Source organism: Rhamphochromis longiceps, linkage group LG6 (genome assembly GCF_057381845.1).
Source record: "Rhamphochromis longiceps isolate RC_006_pf linkage group LG6, R_longiceps_female_GT1.1, whole genome shotgun sequence".
In the NCBI taxonomy this organism is placed as follows: Eukaryota; Metazoa; Chordata; class Actinopteri; order Cichliformes; family Cichlidae; genus Rhamphochromis; species Rhamphochromis longiceps.
The window spans coordinates 8,985,330-9,009,093 of record NC_140562.1 but is presented as its reverse complement, the minus strand read 5'-3'; the positions used below and the strand labels follow the sequence as shown (position 1 = coordinate 9,009,093).

The following is a 23,764-nucleotide window of genomic DNA, read 5'->3' as shown; positions in this document are numbered from 1 at the left end:
ATCAGAGATGGTCCCTCTCTGCTTGCAGAGTATCCATGTTTTCCAAACAAAAGGAATTTTAAATTTCAATGTGTCAGACCACAGAACAGTTTTACAATTTAGCTCAGTCTTTTTGGAATCACTGGGTTTCTGGCTTCTTGGAGCTTTGGGTGGCATTTGTGAATAGCACAACGAACTGTGTCCACAGAGAGTCATTTCTGGATATTTTCCTGACTTCCATGACAGAACCATGTCCATTTTTAAAGCAGTGCTGTCTTATGACCTGGAGATCACAGCCAATTAATACTGATTTTCAGTCTTTTCCTTTGCACAGAGATCTCTTGAGATTTCTCTGAATCTTCTGGTAATATGAGATATTCAAAGTGTTTGCAGTTTTACACATTTTTACATGAATATTGTTTTTGAATTGTTCCTCGATTTGTTAATGTGTTTTTTCCTTCTTCTTTTTTGTTGTTCTTTTACTTATTGGTGAATCTCGACCCATTTTGACTTCTGAGAAACTCTTCCTGTCTGAGATGCTCGTTTTATACCCAGTGATGTTGCTGAGGATAAAGTCATTATTTAAACCTCGATGAAGGTTGAAAAGGATGCTTGGACTTGCTGAGCGCAACATATGTAATGTAAACTCCACAGTGAAATCAACGAGGCTATTATTAGAAAGTTGCGTCAGGGCAAGGTGGCGAGCCCCCCCCCCCCCCCCCCCCCCGCCCCTCTGTATGTGTGTGTGTGCTGGCGAACATCATTGTCAGCACCGCAGTCAGCGGAGCGCTGGTGGTCCCTCCTTCTTCCACATGGACCGGAACCGCGCGGCACGTGACCCGGAGACCGTGGACTGAGAGAGCTTCTCACACCGCATCATGGCTGCATCCAATGCGGCCGCGCGATACCGAGCCGTCTCCCTGCTCTGCTACGGGGCTCCGCTCTCCCTGAGCCGGCTGCTTCTGCTCCTCTGCGCCTGCTCGCTGCTGCCAGCCCCGGCGCTCGGGTTGCTCGGCTTTCGACCAGAGGAGACCGGGGCGGAGCTGTCCGTGGAGGACGGGGTGCTGAAAGCCACCGAGGGGACTCGCTTCATACTTCGGGTCTACTATTCCACCTCCTCGCAGAAGCTCAATCGTGCTCGTGCCAACAATGCCGCGCCCTGGATCGCCTTCATCGAAGAGCCAACTCCCGGTAGAGAGGGGCAAGTTCACCCGAAGCGAAACATGTGCATGGACAAGAACGCCAGCACCTCCGACATCGAGGTTTTGGGCTCTTTCAAGTCTGCTTCCAGTCAGAACTCGGTGCTGGTGGAGCTGCTGGCCAAAGACCTGCGGAGAGGGGAGAAGATTAAATATTATTCCATGTGCGCCTTTGACGGATCCAAATGGGAACACTACCGGACTAAAGATTTTTGGGTGGCCGTGAAGGAGCGCTCAGCAGTGCCGGAGCTCTGGCTGCAAGTGCTGGTCTCCGTCCTCCTGCTCGGGCTGTCAGCTCTGTTCAGCGGGCTGAACTTGAGCCTCCTGGCGCTCGATCCAGTGGAGCTACAGGTCCTCCAGAACAGCGGCACCGACACGGAACAGAACTACGCGCGGAAAATCGAGTCTGTGCGTCGGCATGGTAACTACGTCCTGTGCACTCTACTGCTGGGGAACGCGATCATCAACGCCTCGCTCGCCGTGTGGATGTGCCAGATCCTGGGCATGACCTGGCTCTCCACGGTCATTTGCGCCTTCGGGATCTTCTTCATCGGGGAGATTCTTCCACACTCGGTCGCATCGCGCCACGGCCTGGCCATCGCATCCAAAACCATCTGGGTGACACGGCTGCTCATGGTTCTCTCCTTCCCCATCTCATACCCCATCAGCAAGCTGCTGGACCTCATCTTAAACCAGGAGATCTCCAACTTCTACACCAGAGAGAAACTCTTGGAAATGTTGCGAGTCACCGACCCGTACCACGACTTGGTAAAAGAAGAGCTCAACATCATACAGGGAGCACTAGAACTGCGCACCAAAACTGTTGAGGACGTCCTGACTCCGCTGACCGACTGCTACATGCTGGCCTCGGACGCGGTGCTGGACTTCAATACCATGTCCGAGATCATGCAGAGCGGATACACGAGGATTCCGGTATTTGAGAACGAGAGATCCAATATCGTGGACATTCTGTTTGTGAAGGACCTGGCGTTTGTGGACCCGGACGACTGCACCCCCCTGAAGACCATCACCCAGTTCTACAAACACCCGTTGCACTGCGTCTTTAACGACACTAAACTGGACGCCATGCTGGAGGAGTTCAAGAAAGGTGAGAAGGGTGTTAGAAGGGAGTGGGTGTGGCATGTTAGCAGGTTGCTGGTGCTTCAAGTTTATAACTTAAGCTGTAACAGACTCTGTAAGTAACCTGGGTGAGAAAAGCAGGTGAGAGGTGGCAAAAACAAACAAACAAACAAACAAACAAACAAACAAACAAACAAACAAACAAACAAACAAACAAACAAACAAACAAACAACAAAAAAACCCCAACAACCCCGAAACATTCCTGTTGTGTACTTGAACTTGATTTATCTTTGCACTCATGAGTCCTGTTTTTAACAAGAAAGTTTTTTCTGCAGTTCATCATACTTGTGATGCTTTGCAGATGTTTTCCGGCGCTTTGAAGTGCTACAGTTGAGAAAGGGAGCAGGAAGGACTCAATGTCTCACTGCGGCACTTGTGGCATTCACACAGGGAAATCAAACCCTCTAATAAACTGGTATTTAATGTATGAACTTGAGACGGCAACTTGTGTACTGACACATAATTTGTTTTCTGCCACCTTTAAATTCGAGAATGATATGGGCCCTGGAAGTTGCAGCTGAGACAGCTGACCTATCTTTTAGCAGCAGTGCTTAACCCTCTTTCATCTCCAGATGGAATGCAAATATGCACTGTTGCAATCTGAAGCTGAAAAGGAGCTGTTCTTTTCCCCCTTTTTGTGTTTTTGCAGTGTGCACAGCTTCCCCTGCAGATTCGAAGCAGTCTTCCACCCTGCATGCAGGCAGCAGGCTGTTCCATCTTACTCTAGTTTTAAATGGGTGGGGTTCGAATTGGCCAATCACAGACCTTGCTGCTTATCACCGCCTTCCTGCATTCTCAGGGACCCTGCAAAGTCAGCACTTTTTTCTGCTGTGTTTGTGGTGAGGAGAGGAAGATAAATAGAGGACACCTTGGCCCAGGCAGACTCTGTTTGCGGGAGACGTTTGTATTTCTGTCTGTTTTGGCACAAAACAGCGAAAAGCTTTCACTGCCAAATGTCACAGAGGGGTTTCTATTTATTCTGAACATCTTTTTAAGCGTGTTGTAGTGAAATGCTTTTGGAAACATTTTATAAGCTTGGTAATGGTAGAATTTTCCAGAAATGTAAGCTGTTTGACTCTTTAGCTTTAAGCACAAAAAGTTTGTCTTGTCTTACACATCCTGTAACAGACAAGCAAGACCTGTGTGTGGATTTAAAATGAGCTGCATATATTTGGATTATGTAGTAGCTTGTACTGTATGAAGCCAGATGCCATCAGAGCTGCAGGATGAACACAAATATAGTTCTTGTGTCGCTCTGCAACAAAGGGATCTGGATGAGATAATCTACACAGTCAGAGGATTATAAACAAGGTCTGTCCTTGGTGTGTGTGTGTGTGTGTCTCCCTGTGCCTCCTTGTCTCTGTGTAGGCACTGCAGCAGAAAAACTCAGGCCCTTTTATTCATTTCAGTGAGACTCCTGCAGTAGCTGGTGCTCACAAAGAGAGCTGCAGGAAACACACAGCTGCAGGGTGATCTATGGCACCGTGTAAAAGTCTTAAGGCACCCTTCATTTCTTTAAAACTTTCTAGGAAATGGGAACAAATAATAGTAATAAAAGCAATAGTCAATGATCACCTTTATTCTTTAACACAGCCTGAACTCTCTTAGGCAGATGTTCTTCTCATTTCTTTAAGTAGTCTTCAGGGTCTGCCTTTTGCTCTGTCCTCTGTTAAAATGATCCCAAACTGCTTCAATAATATTGAGGTTTTACTATCCAGGCATGCTTATACTGCATTGGCGGTGTGTTTGGGATCATTTTTGTGCTGAAATACGAAGCTGTTGGGATTCAGACACTTTCCAGATGGTATTTCACAGCGGGTCAAAATCATCATGTGCTTTGTCTTTATTCATAATTCCATCAGTTGTGAATTGCAAACACCACTGGCTGAAAAGCAACTGCAAAACATGTTTTACCGATGGCTGTAGACACGCATTGTTGCACCTCTCTCCTGTCTTCCTTCTTGCATATTGATGATGGTTCACATTTGGATTCATCACTCCAGAAGACCAGATTTCTGCTCATTTTCAGTTCTCGTGTGATTTGTTAGATCTCTCCTGTTAAATCTTTCCAAAAAAAAATTCTTATAGACATGACTCTCATATACTGTTCATCAACTGTCGATAGATTTCTAGGCCTTCTTCTTCTTTTGTAGGTTTCCTCGGATTCTTTAAGGACACACTGCACAATATGTGAGGAGATGAGATATGACGTGTTTGGCTAATAACTCTTTGGGAATCAACTTGTTGATTTAAATATACTATTTTATGCCTGTTAAACTGTGCTATTTTTGGCATTTTTATTGATCCCATTAAAACATGAAAATGATGTGTTTTTGTGGCAGGTTGGTAGTAACAAAGTGTCTAAAGGTACAACTCAAAACTGGTTCTTTATTAATTGATTTGTTCTGTGTAGACACCACCCTGGTTCATCCTTGGAAAAAACAAAAACATCCCTCTGAAAACGGTTAGGTACAAAGACTGAACTGGAAATGAGTGGAAAAAATCCCAAATAAAAACTTTAAAAGATCTTTTAGAAAGCCTGAAGAATTATCGCTTTAAAAATGACAAGAAAGTCTGACTGCTTGGAAGCAAAATACTAAGAAATAAGCAGTGCCTCAAGTCTTTTTGCACAGTACTGTATAATGCATCAGTGGTTGCTCGACATATGCCTGCTGGCTTTGTGGGCTGATTTGAGCCAGAGCTCTTTCAATCATCAAGAAAAAGGAACATAAAACTAAAGAAATGAAATTCTGAGGAATAACTACAAATAAAGGGCTGATTATCTTTTATGCAAACACAGTTTTGCACTTTAGCCTTAAAGCATGATCATACCATATTTATTTGCATAGCATTTAGATGATTAAACAGAGCAGTCTGCAGGCCACAGGCATATTTGTTCAGCAATAAGCACAAAGCAATAAGGACAGTGTTGAAATCTGGTGTAGAAAACCTTTTGTACAATTTTCTTGCTTATGTGCCGCCTTGTCGTCATGCAGATGGTATCATATGTAGAGCAGGATTTCATAAGAGCCAGATTTATGTTGGCTTTTTTGAGTATTATGTATTCTTTTAAAAAAGAAGTAAAAGGCACAGTTTTAGTAGTTTTAGTACCAAAATATACTTAAAGTATCTAATATGCTTGCAGTGACCATTTTCAGAGGTATATACATTATATCATTGGGTAATTCTAATGTTTTAGCAGGAGATGCCATCCCTCGTAAAGCTCTAGATACACACTCACGGTTACTTTTGTGTTTTCAGTTGTGAGGAGTAGTAGAAGTACTGAAGTTACCAAAGATGAATATGAGCGGAGCTAGAGCCTGGTCGCAAAAGATGTTGACATTAAACCTCAGCTCTGGCTGAAAGGTCAGTTTACATCCAACCTTTTCTTTCGAGTGCATTTAAAACATTGTAATTATTGCTAAAATTACACTTCAGACCTAAATTCTGACTATAACAGGGAAAATAGTTAACCAGTGTTTAATGAGAGAGAGCGCATTAGCTGCAGTGCAGAACTGCAGCACATTAGCTGCAGTGCAGAACAGAGTAACAGGAGGGCTGGTTAGCAGAGGTGATAATTGATTGAAAGTAAGTAAAACATTGATGTGACTGCATCTGAAGGCAGGTCAGAGCTGCAGCAGAGAGTCTGCTGGTCTGGTGAGACTGCACAGGGATTCTTTGGCCGGAATGCTAAGCAGTGTGTCTGGCACAAATGAAAGCAGCCAAGTAACACATTTCCTGTTGTGTACAACGGCAGCACCAGTACAGGGGACCTTTAGTTTGCCAGGCATAGGGTTCTTTAAACAGGTGGGAAGCTGAATAAGAGCCCTGCACAGAAAGCTTGATCAAAGTGGGTTTAACAGAGAACTGAAACTAGGAAAGGAGTTTTGTCAGTGAAAGTCAGATTTCATTACTACCACCAAAAACACTACAGTATGAGTTTTCACTGATGGACATGCAGTGAAAAAAAAGAAGAAGTGAATGTTAGTTTAGGTCAGCTTTATCTAATGACAGGCATCAAGTTATGCTGTCCTTCTAGTGTAAATTCTTCATCCCTTTACACTATTTTTTCTTTTTCTGAATCCTCTCCCTTCTCTCAGTTCCCCTCAGTATGCAGTCTCCAAGGAGGGAGAGTATAAAATATTCAGTGTGCTGTATTTCTAGTTTGTCTCTCCGCCATCTGTTCTTTCTCATGTCCACTTCTTACATTTCAGTCCATAATCTGTTTAAGAGACATTTTAGAATGACGCATTTTCAAATAGGAACTATTTTCTTTATATGATTTCTTAGTTTTGCATATTTGTCATACTTGCCTGTTTTCAGATCATCAAACAAATTGTAATATTTTAGTAAATACAAAATGTCATTTTTAAATTATCATTTCATATATCAAGGGAAGAAGTTATTCAAAGCTACCTGGCCCTATGTGAAAAGTAATTGCCAACTGTATCTGGAAAGGGTTACAGAGAAGTTTCTAAAGCTGTGGGACTACAGTGAACTATGCATAAATGGAGAAAATCTGGAACAGTGGCTGGCCTACCAACACTACTCTAAGAGCACATCGAGAACTCAGAGAACTCAAAAGAACACTCGCCTCAGTTAAGATCAGTGCTTACGATTCAACAGTGAGAACGTGAGTGAACAAAAATGGCATCCGTGGGAGAGAAAACCACTGTCGACCAAGAGAAAACAGAGGCTCATCTTAGATTGGCTAAAAAAACATCTTGACGCCCTCCAAGTCTTTTGGGAGAATATTTTATGGACTGACGAGACAAAAGCAGAACTTGGTGAAAGGCTTACATCCTGTTACATCGATTATAAAACTAGTTCAGTGCTTCATAAAAAGAACTTCATACCAAAGGTCAAGCATGGCGGTGGTAGGTAGCCTGGGACTTTGTTGCTGGATGACTTGCTGTAATTGATGGAATCATGAATTCTGCTGTCCTAATGGAAAATGTCCGGACATCAGTTAGTGAGTTGAAGCTCAAGAGGTCTTGAGTTATGTGGCAGGACGATCATGTGAAACACAATAGCAAGGTCCAGCTATATAATTCTTTCCTTTCTCTGCTTTTTGCTTTGTTTTTTTAAAGTAAGCTATATTTAAAAACAGCATAATAAAACTGGACATTTCTTTGGTGATTTGAAAGATTTGATGGTGACAAAGATCCAAAAACAGCTACAAAATCAGGAAGAGGATAAATATTTATTCACAGCGCTGTAATGCTCCAACCATAAACTGTGCAGAGAGACGAGTACATCTTTCTGTGAAGAGAGGCTCATGTTATTGATATGGCTGAACTGTAACATTAGCTAGCAGCACAGGGTTTCTGTTTTGTTTTTTTGGATTGAAAATGTAGTTAAACAGAAAGAAAATAGTGCCTACATAAATCTGTTCAGCCACATCTGTGGATTTAAAAAAAATAACAGAGTAATGGTTTCAGGAAAGCGCCTTAGATGTTTAATAAATGCATATTTTTGGCAATTTGATCCTCTCAAGGGGAGTGCCTTTTTGTTAGGCAGACATCTCTACAGCCAATATCTCCAAACGGGGGAAATCTAACATAAATAACGCTAGGAGCCAGATGTAAAACTTGTAATTTTGACCTTATGTTGAACTTCCCCATAAGTGGCTTGGGAAGAAAGGCAAGTTACATGAGGACATTTCACCTGTCATCCATGAGGCTTCTTCAGATCTGAAGAATTGAACCTTATGAATGCTATGCATCGTTTCTTGTGTCTTGGTTTTGCTGTAGTCAGTCCCTCTTTACAGGAATGAAACCTGTAGGATGAGCTCAGTTCAGACATGTCAGCTGCCATAAGAAGACATAGTTTAAAACAGCTGGTGCAAGGAGACATTGTTTCCAGGAGTTGAAGGTTTAAAGGAATCCTAAACTTTTGATAAGATTAGTTTGTCTAAAAAAAGTTGCAAGGCTATAGACAATAAATAAATAAATAATAAATAAATTAGTAAAGTATGTTTAAAAAATGTTTTGTTTAAAATGTACTTAATTATCACATACACTTCTACCACTACTATTACAACTAAAACCCAACAACTAATAATAATAATAACAATAACAATAATAATAGGAGGAAGAAAAGGAAAGACAAAAGAAGAACACAATAATCGCAGGTCAACTGTGTTTCTGTTCTATTGTCAATAAATTATTGTTTTATCTTTTATGATGCTTTATATGGTATAAAGATGCTTTATATGTCTATATTTTGACTTATGTAGACCAGTTAAAGCTACTTTAGTTTGCCCTGAGACCTTACGGAGGAAGCTAACCCAACGCCATCTCCCCAAGTGAAATGAAGGCAGCCATTTTCTTTCGTTCTTTTTTTTATTCACCAGGATGGCAGTTGAGCTTTGTTTTGAGGCTGGCCTGAAATAACACTTTGCTCGTTTTTAATGATATGATTGATGCCTTTACAATATAGCTGTTAAAAGTCAAGAATAAAAATGTTAAATTCCAAAACACTTGCTTTGAATAAATGAAAGATGTAATTGTGCAAGGAAAGACACTGAGACATAGTTGCCGTCTTTAAAAAACAGAATACTGTGAGAGAACGCACTGCACATGAGCCTCTCTCAGTCCACTTTGGATGTACGCCTGACCTATTTATCTACAAGAAACACTGCCAGAATCCAGAATCGTGTGCATTTGTGTTAGTCTGTGTTTGTGCATCAGTGTGTGCGAGGTAGTATTTGGCAGGCAAAGAGTGTAAGAGCAGAGAGCGAGGAAGTTCATTTGAAGCCAGGCTGCTGAGAATAGGAGGGGCTACAAACAAGGGCTCACTCTTTACTCTGTGAACTCGCTCTTCCATTATGTTTCCTACACATCTCAAACAAAATAAGATCAAAAGACAATCCTGTCAGCCTGACTAAGCACTTCATCATTTTGTTTTGTTTTTCTCCTTTGTAAAATATGCTCCCAAACAAGATTTTCATCCAGCAGTGCATGGATTATTAATTATGCCATTTATCTTTGGGAACGCCACAAGATGCTACCTCCAAAAGCGCACACTCATCAACCTGGAAGTAAACACAGCAGGAGCATGCAGACTTTCATATGATGGATTGTGTTTTTGCATCCAGAGCGCCCTTTGTATTAAATCCCATCTGCTGTTACACCCACTCCATTCAGCTCCCGCTGGCGCTCCACTTACTGAACATCAGACAGCACAGCTCCACTCAGTCATTATGCCTCATACTGTGCAGTGGAAAGGGAAGGAGCATTACTTAAATCTAATCCAGAGGCTAAATATGAAATCTAATCATCTTATTTGACACACCAACACTTTACAGGATAACTGTATTCCAAGTCTCACATCTCAAGAATCAAAAGGTCTACTGTTAGTAAGTCAAGTTAAACAAATTCAATCATCATTTTATAAAATTGTTTCCAGCAATCGATTGCCTCAATTTTAAGGGTCTGTACTAGGGTAGCTTTGCATGACTTATACTTCAAAATAATCCTTGTTTATCTTATACTGAGTCTTTGTGCAGCCCATAATTCCCTTCACTGTGGGTTTTTAGGAGCTTCCCCTCTCCTTCTGACTTTACTTTGTTCTGATTGCCTGTTCCTCGTAAACATTACAGAGTTAATCGGCAGGTGGGCGAGGCTTCTGTGCTTAGAGCCAGAGAAGTGTGAATGAGATGACCATATTACGAAGTTGTGTTTGTTTGTTTGTGACATCATCGTATCGTAATTTTTTAAAAAGACTGACGTCAGCATGTTGCAATAAAAAGAAAATGTAATAAAAACAAAGCAAAGTTGTAAGTTGTTGCCCTTGAGGGGGAAGTGCTCTTTAATGTTCTGTTGGTTCTCTGTTTGTTCATTATTGTGTATTCTTGTTTGTCACATTTGACTTCACTGACTTCTAGTTCTGTGTTTCCCTTTTTTTCTAGTTATTTTCATGAACTTTCTGCCTTAGGTTTATTTTGTTATATTCTATTGTTATTTTCTTTCCCTTGTGCCCTGCTGTGTAAAGTTTATATGTTTGAGTCTGTTGTCAACTGATTGTGTATTTCCTCTTTTACTTTGGTAGTCTTTTGTCACCGGTGCTTTACATTGAGTTCTACTTCCCTTGTCTTGTTGTTCATGATTTGTTTCTGCTGTGTTTCCCACCTGCTTTTTCAAGCCTCAGTACCTTTGGTATTTATTGTCTCAGTCTCCCCTTGCCTTTGTCGAGTTGTCCCACATTGCTGTGTGTACCCCAGTGTAGTAATTCCTCATAACTCTTGGATTTTATTTTTTGTTTTTAGACTGTGCTTTTTTTGACTGCTCCAGCATTAAATGCATATGTTAAATTCCACCTGTGTTCTGCATGTGGGTCCACTAACAATCATCACACTCCACACAGTTTACTGTGACAACCAGTCATGGATCTTACTGGAGAACATCCATATAAAAAATGAAACACTGGGGATAGAAGCTACTATCACTCTGATACTCATCTTCATACAAGGTTGTTAAATAATAGTTCAGTCAAAGGTAATGACTTTGCACGCTGCTGTTGAAATTTCTTTTCCATTAGTGATATTTGTGAAGCTGTGTAAAAGTTAAACAGGACCATATTGCATATTGTTTTAAATATTAAAAAAGGTTATATTTACAGCTGGGTAATCTGAATGGATTTCCTTGTATTTATACATACTGCAAATGGCTTTGAGTGAAAAGTGACACTGATTCGAGACTCACTGTGCATGCAGGGAAGTCCCACCTCGCCATCGTGCAGCGTGTTAACAACGAGGGTGAGGGTGACCCTTTCTACGAGGTGATGGGCATCGTGACCCTGGAGGATGTCATTGAGGAAATCATCAAGTCAGAGATCTTGGATGAGACAGATCTCTACAGTATGTGTGCAAACACACGTGCATAAGCTCAAATGTACGTACGTGGTCAAAATACATGGAAATGTAAGAGTTAATCAGGCTGTTTTTATGTGTCTAAGCTGATAATCGCACAAAGCGTCGTGTTTCTCATCATGAGCGAAAGCAGCAGGACTTCTCCATCTTCAAACTGTCAGAAAATGAGATGAAAGTGAAGATTTCCCCCCAGCTTCTCCTGGCAACACATCGTTTCCTCTCCACAGGTAGCAGCCAATCAAATCGCCTCTCTGTCTGTCAGAGCGCTTACATTTCTGCATAATATGCAACAAGAACATCAGTGTTTTAGCAACTGTAACAAGAATATTTGCAGCGTTTGTCTTCACCCAATCCTGTATCTTTTTGCTTTTTTTCAGAAGTGGAGCCCTTCAAACCAACACACATCTCAGAGAAGATCTTATTGAGGCTCATCAAACACCCCAGTGTGGTTCAAGAACTCAAGTTTGATGAGAAGAACAAACGAGCCTCTCAGCATTTCCTGTTCCAGCGCAACAAACCAGTGGACTATTTCATCCTAGTGCTACAGGTACCTGTAAGAATTTGACCTTCCGCCATGGCAGTAATTAGCTATGGCTATGATATCCTGTGTGCCAGTCAGTCAGATCACGTTATATTTCTCCAATATTATTTTGCAGGGTCGAGTTGAAGTAGAGTTTGGTAAGGAGGCACTGAAGTTCGAGAATGGAGCGTTCTCTTATTTCGGGGTCCCGGCCATCATGCCAGCAGGTACAAAAGACTTTCCCAAACATCATTGAACTTACAAATATATTAGACCACCACCGAATGTAAGGTTTATACCACAGCAGTCTTAGATTAACATTATTGTTAATTTGCAACATCGTTTTTTTATGTTTCTATAATGGTTAATACGCTAGTATGCCCACGCTCTTTAATGCTAAAACATAGTTATTGTCTATTAAACTTACTATTTTAGAAAAAGCAGAAATAAAATAGTAAAGCACTTTTTTATTATCATGCCAAATTGGACTTACTTACCCTCATAATAACATAAAATCGTGGGTATAAAATATGAATTCAGTCAAATCAATTTAATCATTTTTCATTTTTAAGTTTCTAAAACATTTGTCTTGTTTGGTTTGTTTTTTGTATCACAGGTGATTTAATAAACTTGTTAAGCACTGTGTGTGGCCTGATTATTAACCTTTAGTATCTGCTGTCAAAATGATAGAAGCAAAAATCAACACAAATTCACAGAAAAACTAAAAATGAGTTTATAAACCAACGAGCATGAAGCCAGAACTCCACATACTCTGAAACAGCTTCACCATTTATAAATATAAATACTGCAAATTCATCATGACACACCAAAAAAAGAGTATACAGAAGATGTAAAACCTCCACCCTAGACTGTAACGCACTTTCTATCAGATATAAACAAATGAGTCGCCAGATATCAAACCTTTCCTTGATCAGTGAGAGGATTTTAAAATCAAAGCAAATTTGAAAGATTTAGTTCTAGTTGAAACTCTAAAAATCTCGGCATGTTTTTAAGTAGTTTGCTGATGAATGTTTTTTTAAAGCAACAAGAAGACTGATAATAAGAAAATTTGTATTTTATTGTATTTGTCTGCTTTGAAGAGTATAGTGATAATTCACAGTTTATTCATTAAAGATTATGATAGAATGCTTTCAGTTGTGCAGTTATATATGCTTGTTAGGCACATAAAGTTAAAGGCACAGATTTTTGTTTCATTGTAATTGAATAAAAACATACACCGTGTTCCAAATTATTATGCAAATTGTGTCATAAAGATTAAATAAGTTGTTTTTCAATTAAACCCATGGATGGAATTGTGTCTCAGGGCTCTTTGGATGACTGAAATCAGTCTCGGACACCTGTGATCATTAGTTTGCCAGGTGAGCCCAATTAAAGGAAAAACTACTAAAGAAGGATGTTCCACATTATTAAGCAGACCATCATTTTCAAGCGATATAGGAAGGAAAAATGATCTCTCTGCTGCTGAAACGTGTGCAATAGTTGAATGCCTTGGACACGTAATGAAAACCTTTGATATTTCACGAAAACTTAAGTGTGATCACCATAATTTTAAGAGATGTATGGCTGACTCACAGCACACACAGGTTCGTGCAGATAAAGGCACAATGATGAAGGTTTCTGCCAGACAAATACATGAGATTAAGTGAGCAGCTGCTAAAAGGCCAAAGCAAAGCAGCCTCTGGAGCCCTGCGAACATCAAGGTGTAGGATCCTCCAGAGACTCGCAGTTGTGCATAAACTTTCTATTCGGCCACCCCTAACCAATTCTGACAAGCAGAAATGCCTGCAGTGGGCCCAGAACTACAAGAAGACTAATTTTCAAATAGTCATGTTCCCTGATGAGTGCATTGCAACCCTGGATGGTCCAGATGGATGCAGTGGTGGATGGTTGGTGGACAGCCACCATGTCTCAACAAGGCTGCAACGTCAGCAAGAAGGTGGTGGAGTCATGTTTTGAGCCGGAATCACGGGGAGAGAGCTGGTTGGCCTCTTTAGAGTCCTTGAAGGTGTGAAAATGATCCCTGCAAAGTATGTGGAGTTTCTGACTGACCACTTCCTTCCATGGTAAAAAGAGAAGAACTGTGCCTTCTGCAACAAAACCATCTTCATGCAAGACAATGAACCATCTCCTGCAAGGAATACCTCGGCATCATTGGCTGCTATCGGCATAAAAGGAGAGAAACTCATGGTGTGACCTCCATCCTCCCCTGACCTCAATCCTATTGAGAACCTTTGAAGCATCCTCAAGCAAAAAAAAATATGAGGGTGGAAGGCAGTTCAGATCCAAACAGCAGCTCTGCGAGGCTATTCTGACATCCTGCAAAGACAAAGTAGAAACTTTCTGAAAATTCACAAGTTCCATGGATGCAAGAATTGTAAAACTGCTATCAAATAAGGGCTCCAATGTTAATATGTAACTTGACCTGATGTTTTTGATTGAAATAGCTTTTGATTTCAGTAAAATTGATCTACTAATGCTGCAAATTCAACAAATGACCATTTTCACTTCTCTACAACCTATAAAATGTTTTGAAACTCTGTGTGCGTAATAATTTGGAACAGTGCATTTTAACTTTTTTATTTTTGAAAAACATACTGTTTTTATTGGCAGTTTTGTTGAGTAACATTTGAATTATACTCTAATGGTTGATGACTCGAAAATTATGCTGACTGTCACTTGACCAACTATTTAGAAAAATTAGAGAAAGATATAATTTGCATAATAATTTGGAACGCGATGTATTTAAATATTAGGTTAAATGTAAAATGTGAGATCTGCCATTTGCATGTGTCCCTTAGTGACTCCACCATGAAGCAAACACTGTGTAGTGAATGAACACTAGTTCCCTAAACATGCATAATATACTGCTTGAGTGAAATTGTGCAAACACATAGTGTATTTGTGAAAATGCTCTGAAACTCTTCAAAAATCTTCAGTTGTAGCATTTAAATGCTCTGAGTGGCAGCATTTAAATATTTAAATATTATTGTAAGATTTGTGTGGTAAGGAGTCTAACAGTATTAAATATTAGATATAACAGGGCGTAATGTGAACACTTCTGAGTTTTTTAACTGCCATGCAGCTGCAGCGACATCCCTGAGATCTTTCGTGATTTGACTGACACTCCTCTACCATTTTTCTGTCCTTGTTAAAAGATACATGTTTGATATCATATCCTCCTTTGCAGTCCACAGATCGCCCTCTCGTAGCAGCGGTTTGGACCGCTCTGAGTCGATGCTCTATGGGGGAAGTATGAGCCAGCTGAATGGAGGGGGGAATGTCTACCTGCCAGACTACTCTGTAAGGCAGCTCACTCACCTTCAGCTCATCAAGGTAAAACCTGAAACTCACATGGTGTCTGAAAGCGTTCTTTTCATTTGGAAAGACGACATGCTTTACAATGCACATGTACTCTGACTTGAATGGAGAGGGAGACGGTATAACCATGACTGAAAAAAGTTCATTACATTTATTAACTTTTTGCTGAGACTAAATATGAGGCTACATGTTGGAATTTTCTTACTTCATTTAATTTGGGGATTTTGTTGAAGGACCATTATCGGCACCAAACCAGAGACTGAACTTCATAACGGGATTATTTTATAAAATTACAGAATTACTGAAATGTCTGAATGCTTATTGTAGATCTACCATAATACATAAGTAAATAAAAACTGTGCTGCCAGCATCTGTGTTCCATCTCATTCATAATATAACATTAGATTAATACATTCTGGTATGATGGGCTCTTACATCACATTGGTCAAGGAACAAATATTTAGTTTTTTGGTTTGTTCTTAGGCTTATGTGACTGCTCTGAGTTTGCTGAAGAACTGTATTAATGAAGAGCATGTTTGGAGGAAGTCTGACATTCCTAAAATCTTTTGCTCATAGATCCTTGGAAGAAATATTTCCCTGACTGAAATTCGGACTGAAAAAACTCTGGTCACTTAGGCGTCAGCTATCAGAACAAAATGAAATCAGATAAAAGACAGACGGGGGAAAGTGTAACACAAGATTGCCCACAATCTTGTGTTATTATTGTAGGGTCTACCTTACAATATAAAGCGCCTTGAGGCGTCTGTTTTTGTGATTTGGCGCTTTATAAATAAAATTGAATTGAATTGAAAAAAAAAACCCAAAATTAAATCCACCCCCACAGTATACAACAAATGTTACTGGGATAGACTCAGATATATTAAAATCCCTGTTATGGTAAACTACAAACTGAGTTCTGATCAATATGAAGAAACTAAGGAAAAATATTAGGATCAGTCCTTCAGAGGACCATGCAAAGTCACAGTGTAACTAATGACGGGAGAATTCTCTTCATTTCCATCTTTTTGTTCTTTACATATCTCAATCATCACAATCATCCAGTCGCCTTCAACCTTGGCAGTACAGTGCTATTACAGTGTACACACACACTCACAGCCATATTTGTTTGGATATCAAATATCAGATGCAGAACATTCACTGACATTATTGTATAACCAAATCACTTACTCCTAAATTTAACATCACCACTGAGTGCTAAAGCGAGCTTGTCCTTAAAGCTTCAGTTTTTTTAAACAGTAACTTAATGATTGCCTTTCCTGGCAGTGGTTAGAGGGCATCGGTGTCTGAGTGGACGAGGTACTAGTGATGAAATTCAGTTTTCTCAGACGACTTCTCGCAGTGTTGAAAGAAAGCTATACTGTGACAATGGTGCAACACAAAAGGCCTGAGGATCATTAACGATGACACAAATGATCTTGAGACAATGAATATTTAATGAGATCTCTCGAACTAAGCAGCACACGTTACCGTCCTCATTAACATTGTCCTTGATTTCATCTCACTTGTAGCAAAAGACAAAAAGAAAGTTGACCATGACAAGTAAAGACAAGTCTGATATGATGGGCGTTACATCACACTGAATAAGGAAAAAACATTTAGTCAAAAATGGACAAAAATAAGAGATTTTTACACTATTAATTATTAGATATAACAGGGTGTAATAAAATCGAATTACACAAAAACTTTTAGAAAAGAATAGGTTCACGTTCAACTCTTAATAATACCCATAATCCTCTGCTTCTATGTATCAGATCACCCGGAGTCACTACCAGAATGCAGTAACAGCTACCCGGATGGACAGCTCCCCTCAGACCCCTGATGCTGACACCCGTCTGACAGAAAGCAACTCCCCGACCCCCGGGCCTCCAGCACCAGAGCCCACCACCACCACACTGATGCCCCCAGACCACACTACTGCCACCCTTATGCCCCCACCCAGGGAGCCAAGTCGGCCCAGTTCAGCCCGAACCCGGGGACAGCAGTCCAGTGTGCCGCACAGCACCTCCCTGCTGAATGAGAAGAACCGCATTGTCCGTAAGTATCCTCGACTCCAGAGACATGGCGTCATACCGTGACAACAGGGATGACTTGAAGCAGGTTTCATGTCACAGTGATGTCAGTAAGAGATTATTTGAGCCATCAGAGGTAGAAAGCCATGCCACTCCTGCAAATGAGTTTTTTCCTAAATCGATAAGGGTGTAATATTCAGTATGACTGGAATTGAATACCCTGAGCTCCCTAAAACAGCATGTTTAAAAACGAGTGAGTGAGAGATAAAACCACAGAGTGAAATGATAGAGACAATATTAATGACATGAGCTGTGTGGGTTTCTTCGTTTTTTCTACTTGAGAAAAAGTTTAAGTGTAGGGTCGGCCCTGAGAGCTGTGTAAGTATTAATTTCCTTAAGTAATTAATTTCTGGTTTTTGGATTAAAATTAAACATTAGATGGCAAATCAAAGTTTAAAGGATTTCTGGTTAGATGAGGTAAAACATTAAGGTAAACATGTACTGACCACATTTACTATTCCATTTCTAATTTTTAATGTCATTATTATTCAAGTAAACGCTTCTTTTGACTTATTATTTAATGTATGTTGACATGTCGCGACAAATGCTTTTGACACAGAGTCTCTACAGTCTTGGTTGAAGACTGCAGCTCGACCAAAATGAACTTTCTGCCTTTGAAATGGTCAGTTTGAAGGCTGGGACCAGATCTGCAGTCACTCACAGTCAGTTGCCATCTTCAAAGTGATTTTAGTGCATCGAGACAGCAATAAAACAACAATAGGACGTCATCAGTCTGCTATCAGTTTGAGATTGAATGGGTTGACAGTTACATGCAAGCTAGTATAGTGATAGTATAACTGAGATAAATTGGTGAAAAGTACCGATGTGCTGCATTCTTCAATCACAGAAATTCATATTAAACGACTTGAACATTAAACTAACTACTTACGTTCAGAGGCTACCCACCTGGTAGGTCAGCAACAGAAATTCTGTTGCTGCAAGACAACAATTTAACTGCAAAATGACACAGGTGCTCTGCAGCGGTTTACAGGAATATAACCACATCACAACCAACTGAGTTGAGTGTCCTACTGCAAACAGATGCCTTGGTGCATGCTGACTTAGACAGATTGAAGCCTGTTGGAAATCTGTCTGCATTTATAAATTAGCCTACCTTTGCCAAATTGCCTGAGGCCGATTGCTGTCAGTGCAGCTCAGACCACAGCAGTTTGTGGCGTTGCACGCTGAACTTCTGGGCACTGAAGTTGTGACTGCATCTACTTTAAATTTGCTCCAAATGTGAAAACATTCAATGCAAACATCAGCCACTGATTTTTTTCCTCTAGTGTGACTGAGCCATTAAGAAGTCATGTTAAAACCAATATTAGGATAGTTAACATAAGCTTTTTTTAGAATTGGTAATATATAGTGCTTTTCTACTTTACCTGAGCACTCAAAGCACTTTATACATCTTGGCTCGTTCACCCATTCATACACGTGCTTTTTCTCTGCCTTTTCTACATAAGTGCTTTCACATACACTCATAGTCCGATGGATGCATCAGAGACATGGTGTTAGTATCTTGCCCAAGGAGTAGATGGTACCTACCTGTAGTGATAGAGCCGCCAATGGACTCTAGTCAATGGAGTCCATTGGAGGGTCAGGACATTGTTCCACATGTAGGACAAAGTTAACCCACTGCAGACCTACTGTCATTGCTGGAAATATTCAGTTTGGCTGAAGTATTTCCCTGGAAACTACTTCAAATACTTCAAAAAGCTTTAGGATCAGTGAATCCTAAAGTCTGTAGGATTCACTCACTTGCTAACTGGTGACCTTTATCAACTCTACTAGCATATAGCAAACAGGAAATTGGAGAGACTTTGTACCAGGAAACTGAAAGGTTAGAGCCATTGTCACCTACTATCTAATCTAGAGTTTCAGTGAGTGGTTGCTATTTTATTTTCATTCATAATTATTATACTAAACAATTATGTTGTATAGTTTATTGTTCAACATTTGGTATATTAAATTATCTACTCTGTAAAGTTATCCAGTTTTTTAAAAATGCGATTTCCTCAGAGTCTAACATGGGATTCAAACATTTCAAAACCCAAAACCAAGAAAAACATGCTATTTCTGCTAAAAACAGTTTTATTCACTAATCAGTAAAAGATTTCACATCTTTTAAATGTCCAGTAAATCCAGTAAAAAATCCAGTAAAACAAACTACATCATGTGTTTTTTGATGTACATGTTTCTGTGGATGTGTCTGCTGCAGGTAGCAAGTCTGATGGCCAGAAGAGTCCGAGTGATTCGGTGTTTCTGAGGATGGATGAGATCCCCTACATCAGAGAGGACAGATGTGAGCCTGGTTAGTCTAACGGTTTATGTTAAAAAATAAACGCTTCCACACAAAATATAGACACGGGTACAGAGAGGAAGTCACGTCCATGTCTTTAACGGTGACAGCAGACATGAAACCTATACAACACTAAAATATTCCAAAAGAACACACTCGTCACACTACACATCATCACGGAAAATCTTTTTCTGCATTAATGCATGTAAGGCAGGTTTACCACCAGCTTATCCTTGAAAAAAGCTTGAAATCTCCAAACACAAACATAATATAACAGATAGTTTTAGCACATGGCTCTCAAACTTAGCACAGAGTCACACAGGACTTTAGTCTGTCCTCTAGCAGAGACCAAAGCTATTTATCACTGACAGGTCATAATCTCTCTCTCTCTCTTTCTCTCTGTCTCTCCCTCTCAGACATGGCCTCTGTTCCCATAGAAACGGACACATCCCCTTTCATCAGCAGCCTGTCGCTGAGTGGTTCAGAGGACACACTGGGCAAGAAACTGCTGCTCAAACTAAGTCAGTCACACACAAGCCACCTATTCACCAACCCTTTCTATTCATTTCACTCACTTCCTACTTGGATTTGATTCACATGCAAACTCAAACACACACACACACACACACACACACACACACACACACACACACACACACACACACGCGCGCGCTCACACACACACACACACACACACACACACACACACACACACACACACACACACACACACACACTTAAACATACATTAGTGTTTTGGACTTGCCTGCTCTGTATTCTCGTGCTGTTTCTGGACGATGATTCCAGCGCTTTGTGTCAGATCGATGTGTAGGAGGCTGCTGCTGCTGCTGCTGCTGCTGAATTTGAAAAACAAATCTTCATGAAAGTAAAACTATACACAAACAACGACATATGACATTTGAGTTTTGTTGATTTGGGTATTTCTATGCAAATCGTTTACTTCTCTTCATTTCAAACTGAAATGAAAACCTCAAAGAAATAAAGCTTTGTGCACGCAGGATTAAAAGCGTTGCAGAAATTAGAGACAATAGAAAGTCAAAGATAATCAACAACTTTAGGTGAATATTTAAAGTGAATACAGGTGAAAAATCACTGTTAATGAGAAGTGAATCAGTCCTGAGATAAACCTTTCTCAACTTCAAGGCAACCGATTGAGGCGATTTCCAATGAGATCACAGGATACGGGTAATTGACATGACACAGGGCAGTAAATACATTAGATTGTTACCTAAGTAACTGGAGCCTGGAACTCACCATTCAAAGCAATACACCATGAGCAGATTGCTGCCTGTGTGGATACAGCTTAACAAATGCTTACAGAAGCCTGTAAAGGACGTTTAAAGTGAAACTGAGTGAAACTGAAAGATTGATTGATTGAGTAAAATAGAACTAAATGTAATGCTCCACATATGTATGCTTAATATGAGTGAAAACTACAATCTCCATCTGGTGTATAAAACAAATTTGACTGATTTTTATTCCAGTTTGCAAAGAATTGATGCTTTTGGTTTCCACTGATTGTTTAGATCAAAGTGTTTCCTTCTTTTTGTTGAGAAAATTACTTTTTGGTTCATAGAAACCTGTTACTTTATGATACTTCATCCTCAAGCGCAATGATGTGTTTTTATCTTTTTACGAGAAACTAAAAACAATTTTAAAAACCCAAAAGAAAAGAAAAGAATTTTATTTTAAACAACAACAACAAAAGCCTCAGCCATGTTGATTTATCAGAAAGTCTGGACATAGACAGGCGATTGATAAACAGAAACATTTCAATGTGTTTCTAGTAAAAATTACACATTAAATTAAGATCCAAAGCCTTACAATGCTAGTAACTGGCAATAATATGTGACCTTAGTTAGAAGCCAAAATAAATGCTGTCTATAAATTTAAATCTAACAACAGTATGGTAGTTTCTAGTAGGTGTATGACAGGTACACCGGTCCTTCTGCATTTAACTGTTAATGTGTTTTGTTTCCTCAGGCCACAAGAAGAGGAAAAAATCTCGTGAAGGGGAAAAAACACCAGAGGACATTTCAGAGCAGCCGCTGGTGAAAACCTAGCAGAGTGTGTGTGAAACAGCCCAGAATACACTCCATCATGTGATGGTTCTTTAAGCTGTTTGTAAAGACAAATGTGGCTGCTGAATTACAGCTCTCAGAGTTTTATCTGAAAACACACTCCAAAAGCCCGCACTGTTGGAGACCGTAAAGTGGGCCAGTTTCCAAGAATGCACAGAACCTGTGGGTGGAAGACACCATCCTAACAAAAAGCGGGGGTGCAGCTTTAGCAACATGCACCAAACCCTTCGCTCTTTGATTCACTGTATCAAAGAACACAAGCTTCAGCTCTATGCCATGGCTTCTCATCTCCAGGTTCTTGTGTGGATGCACATGTGTAAAGAAAAGACTGTGAATGTAAAAGATTTATAGAAAAATAGGGGTTTTTTTTACTCACGTAAGACCACTTCTTCAATGGAGCTAAAGACACTGATGTTGCTCGGGAAACAGAGGGAAGACACCAAAGATGTTGCTGTTTTGTACGTACTGCTCCAAATGCACAAGTGAAATTATAGTAAAGGTTCTTTTAGAGGCAGCCTGATTAGCACCCTTTAAATAATAATTAGAGTTTCAGCCTACAGTGCAGAAATACTATCTATTTGCATTCTATTTGTTAACACCTGCATTTTATATACTGCATATGAAATATGCACGCATTTTCCACCAGTTGCTCACAAAATGTGGTCACACTGAGAAATAGTGAAATAGCATACAGCGATTCCTGATGGTATGGAGGCCTAGAAGTGCCAACAGAAAGAAAGAAAGAAAGAAATGAAAACATCAGTGCCCAGCATTGCTGATGCTTGTGTGGTGTAGGCTATTACAGCAGTGAATTCACATCCATAGGGATGAATGCCATGTACGAATATAATGTAAACCTTTCGATGTGCCCACGTGTTTCTACCCATGCGGTGAATCGATTCAGTAGATGAAGACAAATATATGGTTATGATAATATATTTTTCAACTGCATGTGGGTATTACGATTGGAGCTCTAAACCTCCTGTTCATTTTATTCATCACTGAGTCTGAGAATCATTTAAGTGTCTGTAAAACGTGGGCTGGAGACAAATCTCCTGTTGAATGTCGAACACAAAGTCATTCCCTGTCTTGCTGAAAGCGATTAGCTTAGCTTGGCCTAAATCCTGGAGTCTGGCGCAATTTGCTTTAAGCGGCTAAAATCAGCGTTTTGTTGTGGTAACAATAAAACATCCCATGCAGAGGTGTTAGCAAAGGGCTAGTGAGCATTTAGTTGGTAGACACTACGGCCAAAAAATGGCCACCATGATGTCATCTATTTGTTAGAGAAGTCTCATTGTTGGGGGTTATGCGGGTTTCATGGATGCCATGTTTTAAACTCATGGCTCAGAACATCAGGAAAGTGTTATTTTGGAAATAATCCAGCATTGAAATATTGTTCTGCTCTGATATTTGCTACATGTGCTGCAGGCAGTGCTGAGTGTATGAGAAACTGTGGCTGCTGAGCCACAGAGCCAAAGAGGATGTAATGATTATATAACTCTCCTTAAACGTTGTTAGCGGAGGTGGTGGTGCGGTCTTTAAAAGGCTCTGTTTGTTTTTCTTTTTCCTTCATGTATCCACCTACAGTTCATACGACAGCAGTGCTGAAAACTCCCAGTGCCAGTTTGTGGATGACATCATCGCTTGAAATCATGCTCCTTCTCGGTTTTGATTGTTGAGACATGTCGCTTTTTTGATCACTTTTGTGAAGTATAATATCCTGCCACTCTTATTGTGTAGGAAAAAGATTCAGTAATAATGTCTGAAGGCCCAAATCATTCAGGTTTTTGGTGATCTGTGAAGAGCTGCCTCTGAACCTGCGCTTTCTGTTTGTCTGCATGGTACAGCAGGGATGGGATGGGAGGGTGTGGCACTGTCACTGAGGTTCAGGATCAGATTTGTGCCACTGCAGCATAGACCTGGAGCAGGAGGAGGAGGAGCAGAAGGAGGAGGAAGAAATGTGAAAAGAAGGAAAATGCACTTAAAGGCCTAAAATTTGACTCGCCGATACAGTTTTGTTTCCTGACTGAAGCCACTTTGCTGCATTACTTTGTAAAATGTTATCGTGCTGCGTCATCTGCACTTAAAAACTCTACTTGCATAATTGGTTGGAGGGGAGGATTAAAGACCTTGATTTGTTTAAAGTGAATTTTGAAAGACAGTCAACAAATTAGTGAGAAGCATTAGCATCAAACAGCCTCGCCCAGCAGTACAAACACA

The 23,764-nt window shown here is 40.2% G+C and overlaps 1 protein-coding gene across 1 annotated transcript; it reads left to right on the top strand.

Annotated features, from left to right (window-relative positions):
* The first annotated feature begins 842 nt into the window (after nt 1–842).
* Nucleotides 843–23,366, top strand: LOC146667479 (metal transporter CNNM1-like). Its single transcript, XM_085409167.1, has 10 exons — nt 843–2,286; nt 11,036–11,179; nt 11,278–11,418; nt 11,569–11,738; nt 11,848–11,938; nt 14,920–15,065; nt 16,823–17,105; nt 19,362–19,454; nt 19,859–19,963; nt 21,447–23,366. The coding sequence occupies exons 1-10, from the start codon at nt 858–860 to the stop codon at nt 21,524–21,526; spliced, it is 2,682 nt and encodes an 893-aa protein (XP_085265293.1). The 5' UTR covers nt 843–857; the 3' UTR covers nt 21,527–23,366.
* Nucleotides 23,367–23,764: the final 398 nt, after the last annotated feature.